A 13117-nucleotide genomic window follows, 5' to 3' on the forward strand; every position below is an offset into this window, starting at 1 on the left:
GCAGGCACAATGCTGGTACATACTGTCGCACTTTTTAGGGAAATGAGACCCCAATGTAAACCATGTTAACCCCCGCCACACACACACACACACACACACACACACACACACACACACACAGAGCAAAGGGAAGCGTCTAAAGTCACGGGAGCAGTGACAGAAAAACACGAAGTGTAATATTTTGCAACATGAGTATCATTCCAATAAAGTTTTACTTGTAAAATTCTACTGAACTTGTGTGTGCCTCCTGGGTGTGTGTGGCTGTTTGAGCGTCCAGCTGCTGCACGTTTTGGAAAGAGTGAATTGCAGATGATGGGATATTTGAACTGATTGTTGTCGCCCAGAGGTCAGACATCCATCACTGCCTCCTGATGCGGAATGGAGCCGTCATCCACCCATCTGTTGACCGCTCGGCTCAATCAGATTCGCCATAACGCTCAAAAACACGACACTCAATTACTCAACCTTGTCCTCCCCCCGCTGTTTGGGCTGTGCGCTGCTCTTTGTGTTACAAAAAACCCGAAATTACAAACTGCTGGTTAATCAGGACCTGACTACGAACAAAGAACGACGCTCCGATGCGCTAAAAGCCAGTCAATTCCACCTTAAATGTCAATTGCGTCTGTGGTGGAGACCTAGGCGCCATCTTCGGTCCACCTTAAGCGCACAATGTGGCCAGCGAACGCAAGCGTACCAGCCAGGCTTCCGTCCTCGTTCTCCAGCCGGGGATCGCACTCTGGCTTCCCCGCTTTGACACAGCGTCACTTGTGAAACAACAGAGGGGAAGAAAGACGCACTCGGGCCAAACCCCATCCGCACCAGCAGGAGAAGATGTCCGAGCCCAATAAGTACCGAGAGTGGATCCTGGAAACAATCGACTCTCTCCGCTCGAGGAAAGCCCGTCCGGATCTGGAGAGGATTTGTCGAATGGTGCGGAGACGACACGGGTCAGACCCGGACCGAACCAGGACAGAACTGGAAAAACTGATTCAAGAGCAGACGGTGCTCAAAGTTAGCTACAAGGGCTCCATATCGTACCGAAACGCGGCGAAGGTGCAGAGGAAAAGCAGAAAGAAGAGTGAGTTTACGGCCGCTGGCAGCAGCGGCGCGGAGGCAGCGAGGGAGCGGACCAAACACGACCATCCGAACAACAACGGCGACAGTGCGCACAGCTTCACCGACCAGGAGGAGGGAGAGGAGGACTCGGAGCCCAGCCCAGATCCCCACACTCACACATCAGCCAGCGCCACCGGCAAGAAGCTCAAGCCTGCCTCCAGCCCCAGTAGCGGAAACGAGTGCCTCAGTTGTGGCGCAACAACGGGCTGCGATGTCGGGAGCGGCTGTAAAGAGGAGAAAGCAAGTGCACCGAGAGACAAGGGATTAGAGCAGCAGGGAGCGGGGGACTGCCCGTCGCCCGGCCACAGAACAAGCGCACACGACGGCGGTGATGCCGGCAGGACAACACCGAGCAAAGCCGATGCAGTTCGCGAAGGAAAGGAGCCGGGTTTGTCTGGGGCTGACACCCAGAACAAAACTTGCTCAGGGAGCGTCGGCACCCTCCCTCAACAACAGAAGCAGAAGCAGGCAGAGCCCCTCAAGCCCAAACTTCGAGTCGCAGGAGGAGGCACCAAAACAGCGGGGAACCACGCCAACCCCGACCTGGGAGACAGATTGGTGGCTTCTGTTCGCAGCCTGTCCGAGAGGAGCCTCCGGGGGGGCTCCGCCGCCGCGACCAGAGGCCACATGAAGCCGCTCGGGCTGAAGGAGATTTTGGGCTATCTGAGCAGCCAAGAGCGGCTGTCGGAGGAGAAGCTGACCCGAGGCAAAGTCAAAGTGGTCATGGAAAGAGAGGTGGCGAGGGGCAGGCTGCGCAGGACCCGCTGCGGGAACATTACTCTTCCTCTGAGGGGGATGGTGATGGAGGAGTCCGTGCCGAAGAACGCGTCCGCTGACAGACTTATGAAGAGCGCACTGCAGGACAAGCACACCGTGAAAAAGGTGAGCACCGCTAACTTAATATTTCCAACACGTCCCGGTTGTACAGGGCGCGCGGAGCAGCGCTGGCTTGATGGCTTGCTGATAAATTAATGATCACTGGTTAAAATCGCACACACGGCACCGGGACGCGCTCGGCTTCCCTCGCCAAATATGTTTGTTTCGTGTTGAGCCTCGATGGGTTAAAAGCAGAAGTGTTTGGGGAGATTGCCCACATATACGAGGAGCTTGTTTCTCTAATTGTCACCGTGCCTGCGCTGCGTTTGTCCTCTGTAGCCTCGGTAAACGCGCGCGCGCGCGTGTGTGTGTGTGTGTGTCTTCCTGCACAAAAGGTGCGGGTTACATACAGGAGCAGACAGCGGCTTCCCCCGCGCGCTCCACAAAGAGCGTCTCTGCATGGCGCGAGCACGAGCACTTTCTGCTTCCGTCGCCACATCACTGTTTGGGGTCAATAAACATTTCGTTTTGGCTCTCAGGAACTTTAGCAGTGCGGAACAGAGCGCGTACAGCCTGGGCCTGCCGCGCAGGAGGCGGTGTCTGTCTAAACTTGAGACGTGCCGCTGCCGCGCTCTCCTGAGCGCCGCCGTGTCGCGCAGGCCGGCGGAGGACTCAGCCGAGCATCATGTTTGTTCATGTAGTCCACATTTTGCGTAATTTGAGGCGTGATTCAAACCCTGGAGTTCTGCTTTTCTCGCCCCTTGTTATCCCCACATCTCCCCCTTTGCGTGCCTCATTAAATCCTTTGTATCATCCCTGACAGCACACTCTGCTCTCCTCCCTCTCCTCCTCCCTGGTGGGAGCAGACTTGAGTAGGCTTCAGTAGGCGGCTATCGTTATTTCTCATATCTGTGTGTTTCTCCAAGTGGGAGGTGTTTTTCATCTACTCTTTCCGCCCCGGAGAAGCGCAGCGGATCTAATATGCTGTTTAAAGCTCAAATGAGGTACAAGGAACCGAACTTGAGTGAGAACTTGAATCAAATTCAGGTTTTGTCCACCCACCTCCACTTTACTCCCCTTTTTTAATGGAGACGTTTATTTGAACTTTCTATGTCGTTGCAGCCGCCGTTCCCTTCTCCCCAGGAGAATGAGCCAATGGAAACAGCCAGCGAAGAAGAGGAACGGGAAGAGAACAGGGAAGAGGAGGAGGAGGAGGAGGATCCCCGGAGTTCTGATGAGGAAGGAGGACTGTCCCCGGTAGCCATGACAACCGAACCGGAGCTCATTGAGAAAAGCAGAGAAGATGCTGAGATCCAGACAGCATCAGAGCAGCCGCACGAGGGCAAAGGTGTGTGCGCGTGAACGTGTGCGTGCGCGGGCTCTAATTATCACGAGCACGATCACTTCCTCTACCGCTAAAAGTATTTCTGATTTTACTTTTTTTTTCCAATTACAAATTCAACTTATATTTGAAATCTTAATATAAACTTTTAGTCTATATTTTTTACTGCAACTTTATTTATGCTAATCTGAATAATGCTAAGTTTCAACTAAGACTAAGTTTTTTTTTTAATTTCTGTATAAATAAAATCATAACACTGAGAATTTGAATATCAGTTCACAATTGCTAATGAAACAACTGTTATAATCTATGAATAATTTGAGTACTACTACTACAATCCTGATTCCTAAAAAGTTGGGATGTTGTGCAAAACATAAATAAAATAGAATCTGATCATTTGTTAATCCTGTTTGACACTGAAAACAGCACAAAGACGATAAATTTAATGTTTGACCTCATCCACTTCATTGTTTATTTTAAATATCTAACAGGTGATAGTATCATGATTGGGTATGAAAGGGGCATCCTGGAAAGGCTCAGTCATTCACAAGCGAGGATGGAGAGGTTCACCACTTTGTGAACACATGATTGGATAAAGGAAATTACTGCATGAGCTCAGGAACACTTTGGAAAACTGTTGCCAGTAAACGCAGTTTGTTTGCAAATGATTGAATGATGATTTTTGGAATCAGAGTTGTACAACTACTACTACTACTACTACTACTACTACAGTAGTAACAACAACAACATCAGTAATAATAATAATGCTAACAATAATATAATGTTAGTGATAATAATAAGGGTTTAATAGTTTTTCATCTTTTCACCTCCCTCTTTTTTGGCTGCTGGTCTCTCAGGGACGTCTGGGCTTGACCTCCTCACCATGACATCATGTCCACCTGTTCAGAGAGAGTCTCTGTCACAATCCAACAGCGCTCACTCAGAGGAGGAGAGAGCCGTCGTCCCTGATCAGCTATGCACGGAGATACAAGTAAGTGCAAGCATTGTTAGATGTTGTTATTATTGTGAGATGATAGTATTCCTTATGTGTTATCAAAACTAGTCAAAATGACTCAAACGCACCGTAAAATGCAACGAGCAATGTTTGAGTCTGACTTGGGACCTTTGTTGCGTCTCCCTTTACCCCATTTCCTGTTATTTCACTACTTCCTTAATAAAATACTCAAAAAATAAACTCAAAGCATATCCCACATCTCAGTTCCTTTACAAGTGGTGGAAATATTGAGGTCCTTTATGTTATTAAAAGTACTAATACTACAATGTAAAAATGCTCCAAGTAAACTACTGTTTTCCAAAAATTTTAGATTATATGTTCTGTATCACTGGCTTATTATTATGATGCATTAACACGTAAGCAGCATTTTAAAGCTGTTTAAATGTTTCAAACAGTTGGAATTAACAATGCAACTTATTACATGATTTCATTTTTTCATATTTGCACTGAAATGCAGTGAAGTTGAAATCTAAAGTTGGATGAAAATATAGAACTACTAAAGGGCAAGTACTTTGAAACTGTACTGAAATACAAAACTTCAGTCAGAGTACGTGGTTGTTATCTACAGCTGTCCTTTAGTAACATTTCAAATTTGGATTAAACTCTCACGGAAACCTGGTGAAATGCATTCGGTGTATATGTCCTGATTTTCCAAGTGCTTCTATTATAATGCATTTTCAGTACACCATTACATTTGCAGTCAGTATTTGCTATGGACCTGCAGTGGCTGTGAGGGTCACTGGGTTCACTCTGTGGCGAGAGCACTCACACACTCATCTCCACACTTTTAAACTGATCTAAAAACTGAACTAAAAATCACTCGGTCTAGAATGGGTTCTGAATGACTGAACTGCATTTCAGGGAGACGGGTCTCCCCCGTCTCCCTGAAACATACTGCTGTCTCTATTTTCTGTCATACACAGGATTTACTTTAGAGACATTTCTTTCAAGATTTGGTAGCTATATTGCTGGGTCACGATAATACAATTTTTTTTTTAAAGCCAAATCGTCTCCATGATTCATTCTACACACAGTTCATGAAATATTTTTAGGCTGTTCTGAACCCCTGAAGGCTTGCATCGTGCACAAACTGATGTATTTTACATCTCTGGTAGCGACAACAGCCACTGCTTGGAATAAATTGGAAAATCAATACGAAGGGATATGTAGGTATAACAGCTCAACAGACAAAGACACACAGTATGGTGTGTCCAGAATGTATACTTTATCCTTGGAAAATAAAAGGAACACACATGAAAGAGAACATAATTGGTTAATTTCCTGCCAAGAGTTAATGTAAATTGTTCTTGATTGAAAGCATGAAATGCATGAAATATATGCTGAGGCACATGGCTAATTTTACTATTTTATTTTTATTTTTTCAAGCTGTCTGTAAGCGTGCTACACAGCGTGCTATGTGTTTGTGGCACATAATGTGTTACAGTATGTGAGCGTCTTGAGATGCTGCAGAATATATTTAGCCTTGAAATGAGGAAAATCACTGCTGTGTGCAATATTTATTGCATTTAGCACAATCATTTAAAATATTGGGGACGAAATCCATTTTCATGTCATTTTTATATGCAAACTGACATGAAAGAACAGTTATTTACAAAATGTACTTTCTCATGGCACAGTGTGATTTGACAGAGAGGAAACAATCAGACTCATCTATGAACGGCGTGATTTGTAACGTGGCGTGCCTTGCTGTTCGCTGACCTGTTAGCGGTTTTTCCTTTTTTTTTTTGCCACTGCATACTACATACCCGAACATGTGATGGGCCCTTTTGACATTTTGACGTGACAGCTGGAAAAGAACAGGTGTAAACAATAACATTTGTGATGGCTGAATTCCATTTAGCTGCTGCAGTTTTGGGGCCAGGGCATTGTTCGTGCTGGCTCACAGTCACTCTGTCATGGCTTATTGAGACACTTGAACAGAGCAGAGCCACAGTTATTAGCAACACCTGTGATTTTTCTGCTATGATAATTCAAAACACCTGCTGTGAAAAAGGCTTACGACTTATGTTTTAAAAGAAGAACCGCAGTTCAACACGGACGAGAGCTGGTGGTCACAGAGCTCATAAGAACAGAAGTGTGTTGATGGATGTTATGTGGTGGTGCGTGTGGCTGGCTAGCTTTTACAGGTGTTTACAGGTACCCTTAGCATAAACGGGTCCAATAAACTGTTGAATCCACATGTCAAGCCTGTTTTGTTTGGAAAATCCTTCATCGTTCATTGTGAAAAATAGCAGCTAGTGGAAAAAACAACGGCGCCACTGTGCATGAAACAAACAAAACACGGGCCCACACTTAAAAACGTCCGTAGCGCTACTGCTCGTCAAAAACTTGACAGCTTGTACCTTTAAGTGAAAATGAAATTCTAAACGATAAATACATTGATTGGTGTGTGTCAGATATATTTTGATCGCCAGCTCATGAAAGCCTTCACGTTTGAGTGTTGTATCACCTTAAAGGAGCAGTCACTGAGGTGTTCGTACTTGAACTTGAACTGAGCCGCACTATTCCAGCCAACCAGGAACAGGGGAGCCAGTTGCACTCTGACCTCTGCCTCTCCCTCTTCTACACCTATGAAAGGAGCTGCACCGTAATAGTAATGAAACCTAAATAACGTTAGCGATATTGCCAACTTGCGGAGTTACACGTCTTGGCCTGTGGAACATTACTTGTTGCGGCTAACTCACCCTCAAGCAGCAGATGCTCTGGATTCCACCATATTTCTCTTTTGGTCAGCAAGCCAAGTTGATAGTGTCGTTGCCTTGGCAATGTGCGTCCATGAATTTGAGGGGGTGTAGCTTCTGAAGGAGCACTGACAGGAGAGGTGTTTTTGTTTGGCTGCTGAGTTCAAATCTCAGCAGTCTTTCTCCAGAACCACTGACCCCACCATTGAGCAGGGAGTTTGGATGATTTAGCTTTGATATGTGTTATGCATTTTGAGAGATTTTTAAAATATATTTCGTATTTGTTGCCCTTGTTTGCGTGTTTTATTTGTGCTCCATTTTGCACATAACTTCTATTATACAATCTTGGATCGTGGCCACTCCCTGTCTTGCACATCATCATTTACACTTCAGCAGCAGATGGTCTTGTTGCAGTTTTGTCATGATGCATCTTGGCACAGTCGGCTCCTTTAATCCTTGAGTTTAGTTGGAGGTCACTGATGATTTCAGCATGGTTGTTCCTCTGGCGCGGTGTGATTCTGACTGGTTTCACTGAGTGGATATGGTCTTTTTGTCGTGCTCATTTATTTTTCATCTTTGTTTGACCTTCTCTCTTCTCTCCACACGCAGAGTCAGATGCAGCATGACAGAATCAACCACAACTCCTCAGGCGCTAACAGTGAGTCCTGCTGTACAGATAATCTCTGTTTATATTTGTGTATGTTTGTCTTTGGTTGTTAGCGATGTTGACAGGCAATCAGACTGTGCTTAATTTTTCCTTAGGCTTGGAGTCTAAGACAGAGGTTGGCGTGTCGTCGTGCCTGCTCACACCCACTGCCTCCCCGAGAGACTCCGGCGTGTCTGAGGAGCGAGGGATAAACGGAGGAGTTAGCAGTGGAGGGTGAGTACAGCAGAGACACTGAAGATGCCAAACAGATTCATTGGCTTTGGTTTTATCTGCTTCTGTGTTGCTTGCTTTTCTGGATCTGTTACAAAGCCCATTTTCTGTTGTGTCGATTTACTGTCAATAGTTCAACTTTTAGAGTGAAATGAGCCAAAGCTGATGAAAACAAGCCATGAAGAAAGGAGGCACCACTGGATGGTTTGCAATGTGAAGCAGATGCTGTACTATCTATGTACAGAGGTGTTTGAGTTAGCTGGGAATGCTAACTCGAGCTAGAACAACAACTTTCTGTGCTTTTTGCTCATTGGATCAGAGATAATCAACATGCTGAATGTTTTTATTTGGTGTCAAGCCAAGTTGGGTTACTGTTAAAAGTAACTTGTTGCATTACAGCTTTTCCTACTGAGAAAAGTAATTCAGAGTTCCTTTGCACGTGTTCGTTATATTGTCTCGTCTGTGTCCATCTTTGAATGCATTTACTCCACTTTCATTGAGGAGCATAGTCATGGTCCTGTAACTGTGCAGGATAATAACAGGAATAATAGACCTAAAAAACATCCCCTTTACAGCTCTTTGTTAATGATTATGTTTGATTACACGTAAGCATAAAATCAGCAGGGGGCCTGGGCTCAATGCTTATAGCCCAAGGAGAAGAAACTGCAGTTCCTCATATGGCCACTTGAGGCCGGCTCCAAAAGGGAGTCAATATACCCCCATATTGAAATGCCTACCAAAGACTGCACAGGGTGAATTTTTATATAACTCACTCGTTTGAATCAGCTCCACCCAGGCTCCACCTCTTTGTCATTGTTTGGATTAGCTGCGAGTTTGATGGAGTTAGGCACTGCGGAGATGGCGACGTTCCTGAGCTTCACAATGGCTCTACAGAAACCTGTGGGTGACATCACAGAGACATGCTGTGTACAGTCTATGTTTTTTTTTGGACTGAAAAAAGTTGAATTATTTCAACTGCATGAAAGCAAATAGAAACCGAGGATACATGAGTGTTGCTGTTCAGCTGTTGCTTCTTCAGATTTGAAGTGGAGCTCTTTGCAGCCGACAGACACTTATTACCCAGACATAGTTTACATTTCACCGTAATGCTCTCGTCACCTTCACCCACGAATTCAAAATCATATGAATACTTGCATCCCGCTACGTCTGTCATCTCTGCCAACTTGCTGGCTGAGCTGCACCAAATGCTCGTGCGTCAGGGATTCTCTGTTTTTTTCTTGTTTTTTGTGACCACAGTAAATTTTTAACAGTAACAGATTGCTTATTTGAAAACAAAACTAAAGAACTGATTATTGTATTGCAAAACTAACACGTTACATCACTCAATAGGATAAAAAGTAACTCGAATGTGTTACACTTCACTCAACCACTGCTACCAGATTTAGAAAGTTACCGCCGATTAGCTTGTGCAACAACAATATCAAAGTAGTTCTGAATCAACTATTTAGCTGCGCTGTGGATGAACGCTTGCATAGAAACATATTCATTCAGCCTCATAAGGCTGCACCTACCTGGCTGGCGAACCAGCTCGATGGGGTTGTGGGCTTGCTTTATTTGTGAAAAGCAGCAGTGAAGCTTAGCTTGTTAATTTAGAGTTAGCTCTGTTGAGTTTTATTATTTATGTGTTTATTTTACATTTTGTACTCATAACACTGCAGTCTGTCTCTGTGAGGTTAATTTCCATCTCAATAAATCACTCTCAGGCGTTGTATGTTTCAGAGTTGGAAATACATTTTTTCTTCCAGCAGCTGAAGTGGACAGGTGGATTCTAAACTACCTGGCACTCATATTTTTCACCAGCCACCGTTTTGTAATCACAGTTTCGTGTGTGACTAACTTTTGTGCAACATTTGTCTGGCTTTGAAAAAAAAAAAAGAATTAATATTTGTTCATTTATGTTTATCCATTTTAATTCTCTCACACCACACATACACATACACACACACACATATGTAAGCACACGCACACAAACACACGCGCACACAAACACACACACACAGTCACACATGCACACACACACACACACACACACACACAGTCACACACACAGTCACATGCACACAAACACGCCCACACAAACACATGCACACACACACACGAACACACACTTGCACACAAACACACACACACAGTCTCTCTGTTGTTAATGCTCAACGCTAACTTGTCAGTAATCGTAATCATTTGTGCAGAAGAATGAGTTGAACATTTTGAGAGGCTTTTTTTACTGTCCCACTCCATCCAGGCTGTGATTGGTTAGTTGATGAAAGGTAACATTGATGAGCAGTAACACTAACAATTACTCAGTGTAACCTCGGGGTTCAATTTATTACCATGATCCCATTCTACTAAACCAACACTGTAACCAAAACATAGGAAACACACACAATTAACTGAAATCAGAGAGGAAAAGAACACAAAACTACATTCCTTCATGTTTTGCTCTGCTAGCTCTGACATAACGTGACAAGATTACTGCGGGTTTGTAATGGGCCAACCGCCCTCTCTCATCTCTCTAGGTTTATAAAGTCTGAGGGGGCCAGTGGGAGCCCGGTGGACTGGACAGTGTCTGATGTGGTCAATTATTTCACAGCAGCAGGTTTCCCTGAGCAGGCTGTGGCCTTCAGGACCCAGGTGAGCCTGTAATCTCCTTTAATAACCACTAGAGGCCACCAGAGACTAGATTATTGGCTGTACTTCATCTAACGTGTGTAATCCACATCTGCCGACCCACATTGCTGTGCTCTCTTCATTAGGAAATCGATGGCAAGTCTCTCCTCCTCATGCAGCGTAACGATGTTTTGACTGGCCTGTCAATCAGACTCGGCCCCGCCCTCAAGATCTATGAGCGTCATGTAAAGGTTCTGCAGAAAACACACTTTGAGGAAGACGACTGCTAACAACACACACACGAAGAACACACAGAGACTCTTATGTCTGTATCCACATATAGCTCAAGTAATCATATAAAATGCATGCATGATATATAATACACCTCACTTTTCATCCTCTCATGTCAAAATAGCGCATGCACGCACACACGCACGCACACACGCACGCACGCACGCACGCACGCACGCACACACACACACACACACACACACACACACACACACACCTCTCTGTTTCTCTTCCTCCTGTCCCTCTACATCTGCTCTGGTCCAGAAATGAGACTGGATTTCCTGGACAACAAGGATTTTCTATCAAACAGAGCACAAGTGTTCGAAGGAGACAGTAGACTCATGAAATTTGAGATGCAGAGGCTGGAAAAAAAAATTGCATTTTTCTCTTTTTTATTTACAGCGATCAAGCACTTTGCAATTTCTCGATTAAACTGTGCAAGATGGTTTGTTTTTCATCTGTTACTTTGTGCCGACCTTTATGCACTTTTTGAAAGAGGTCGTGGTTATTCTGTGTGTTAAATTTGTTTTTTGAGGTTGTGATGCAAAGGTTTCTTGGTTGTGGATGCGTGTTTGCTATTGTACACATACTGTATGTGTGTGGAGGCTTGACAGACGATGTTGGACTGAATAGAAACAAATTTGAAGTCCGCCCGATTAAATACATTCCCAGAAACTGGAGTGTGGAGATAAAATCCGGTGCAGGGTTCAGGACCTTGTGCAAACAGTTGTAGGTCAAAGCAATAAGCTGATAATTCTCTGTAGATGTTTGAGCAGTGGTTGAATCTTGTAGATCTGCAGGTGGTTGATTTTTCAGATGAAAATCCATGAAATAAACACATTCATAATGTGTTTAAACACAGCTAGCTAGGATCTGTTCTGGCCGATGATTGCCATGTCAGCTGTCAGTTGCACAAAGATAAACTTTGACTGGCTTCCATCAAGCTACTGACACTTAAGACAGATGTGAAAATTCATCCATCGCACAAAACTGTCTGGTTGTTGACTGTCTTGAGTGGGACTAATTTGCAATGAATGAATGAATTCATGCTGCATTTAGTATGTTCCAGTAAGCAGTATATCACATGCAGGATGCCAAAAATACCAGGATGTCCTTCTGCATCCATTCACTTTTTGCAGTTTGTAAACCAGCATGTTTTCAAATTAAAAATGGCGGAGCGAGCAACTGCATCATTGTTTGTTGGCACAGTTCAGCCCTGTTGCAGGCTCAGGATAGTTTCTTTGGACTCATGAAAACAACTGACCTTGTCCTCGCTGCTGAATATTTACCAAAAACTCTTTCTCTTCCATTTACCACAGATTATGAGCCATGTTTTCCTGTTTTTAGGTGGTTGGTGCCACTGCTCAGCAGGTGTCACTAATTGTTACCATGCAAACTTGGCTCTTAATTCAGCCTGGTGGTAGGGTGGCACCCTTTTCAGAACAGGTCTATCGAACTTGTATTAGACTCGTCCAGGAGCAGAATCAAGAGCGGCCCAACGCTACAGACCAGTCTAACCAGTCTTTGTGAAATTGGCCACAGAGTCGGCTACATGAATCTCAAACAAACACTCCAGCTAACTGAACTGAAATCAGCGAAACAATCAATTCTCAAGTAGATGTAACATAAAATTTGTAAATACATTGCAAAGAAGTCCATTATACATCAGCCTCCGTTTGTAAATGACAGAAAATGCTGATCTAACTGAAAGATGCTATCGCAGGGTAAAGTCGAGTCAATCTATCAAAACTAATCTCATACCACCAGCATTTTTTATCTGTTTGTACCGGTCAAACCTTAGAAACCAAATGCTGTCAAACGATCACGCATCTCATTCCCACCTTGTCATTCCAGGTTTGGCATCTCCTCTGTGCATGAATTGTAAAAAATGAAATTGATTTTTTTGTACTTCTGTTTTCAGCATATTGGTTTCATTTTGTGAATGTTTTCAGTCCACTCTCTGTTCTCCGTTCTTTCTTTGTGCATTCAGACCTCCTCTACCTCTCTCCCCTCATTATCCCCTTCACTTTCATCTTGTTGTTAACTTGCAACTTCCAAGAACATATTTTCAGGTTATTAGAGTTTCTTGAAGGTGTACATTATGGTGTTTGTTGCCACTGTTAGCATTCACGCCATTTCATTCTCATTAGGTGCATCTGTGGGGGAGGACAGTGTTTGAATCCAGATCCTCACCAGGGGAATGTACAGTGCGTCTTTGCCCTTGTTGCTTGTCTCAAGTTATTTGTTAAAGGACAATTTAGTAATAAAAGTTTCAATTAAAACACCACAATGTGTCCATTCTGCGTGTGTGTGAACATATGTTTCAACTG

General features: G+C 44.2%; 1 protein-coding gene across 1 annotated transcript; it reads left to right on the forward strand.

Moving 5' to 3' along the window:
- Nucleotides 1-720: 720 nt before the first annotated feature.
- On the forward strand, nucleotides 721-13065 carry samd1b (sterile alpha motif domain containing 1b). The gene is made up of 7 exons (XM_070970887.1): nucleotides 721-1998; nucleotides 3055-3280; nucleotides 4132-4265; nucleotides 7601-7649; nucleotides 7754-7871; nucleotides 10406-10520; nucleotides 10643-13065. Exons 1-7 carry the CDS (start codon nucleotides 832-834, stop codon nucleotides 10784-10786), a joined length of 1953 nt encoding a protein of 650 aa, XP_070826988.1. The 5' UTR covers nucleotides 721-831; the 3' UTR covers nucleotides 10787-13065.
- Nucleotides 13066-13117: the final 52 nt, after the last annotated feature.

This window comes from Chaetodon trifascialis, chromosome 2, assembly GCF_039877785.1.
Source record: "Chaetodon trifascialis isolate fChaTrf1 chromosome 2, fChaTrf1.hap1, whole genome shotgun sequence".
Lineage (NCBI taxonomy): Eukaryota > Metazoa > Chordata > Actinopteri > Chaetodontiformes > Chaetodontidae > Chaetodon > Chaetodon trifascialis.

Excerpts from the sequence above, each read along its gene's own strand:
- samd1b (XM_070970887.1), top strand. The coding sequence starts at position 832 with ATGTCCGAGCCCAATAAGTACCGAGAGTGGATCCTGGAAACAATCGAC. Across the intron at positions 4,266-7,600 it reads AGCTATGCACGGAGATACAA|AGTCAGATGCAGCATGACAG; the intron begins GTAAGTGCAAGC and ends CTCCACACGCAG. Across the intron at positions 7,650-7,753 it reads CAACTCCTCAGGCGCTAACA|GCTTGGAGTCTAAGACAGAG; the intron begins GTGAGTCCTGCT and ends ATTTTTCCTTAG.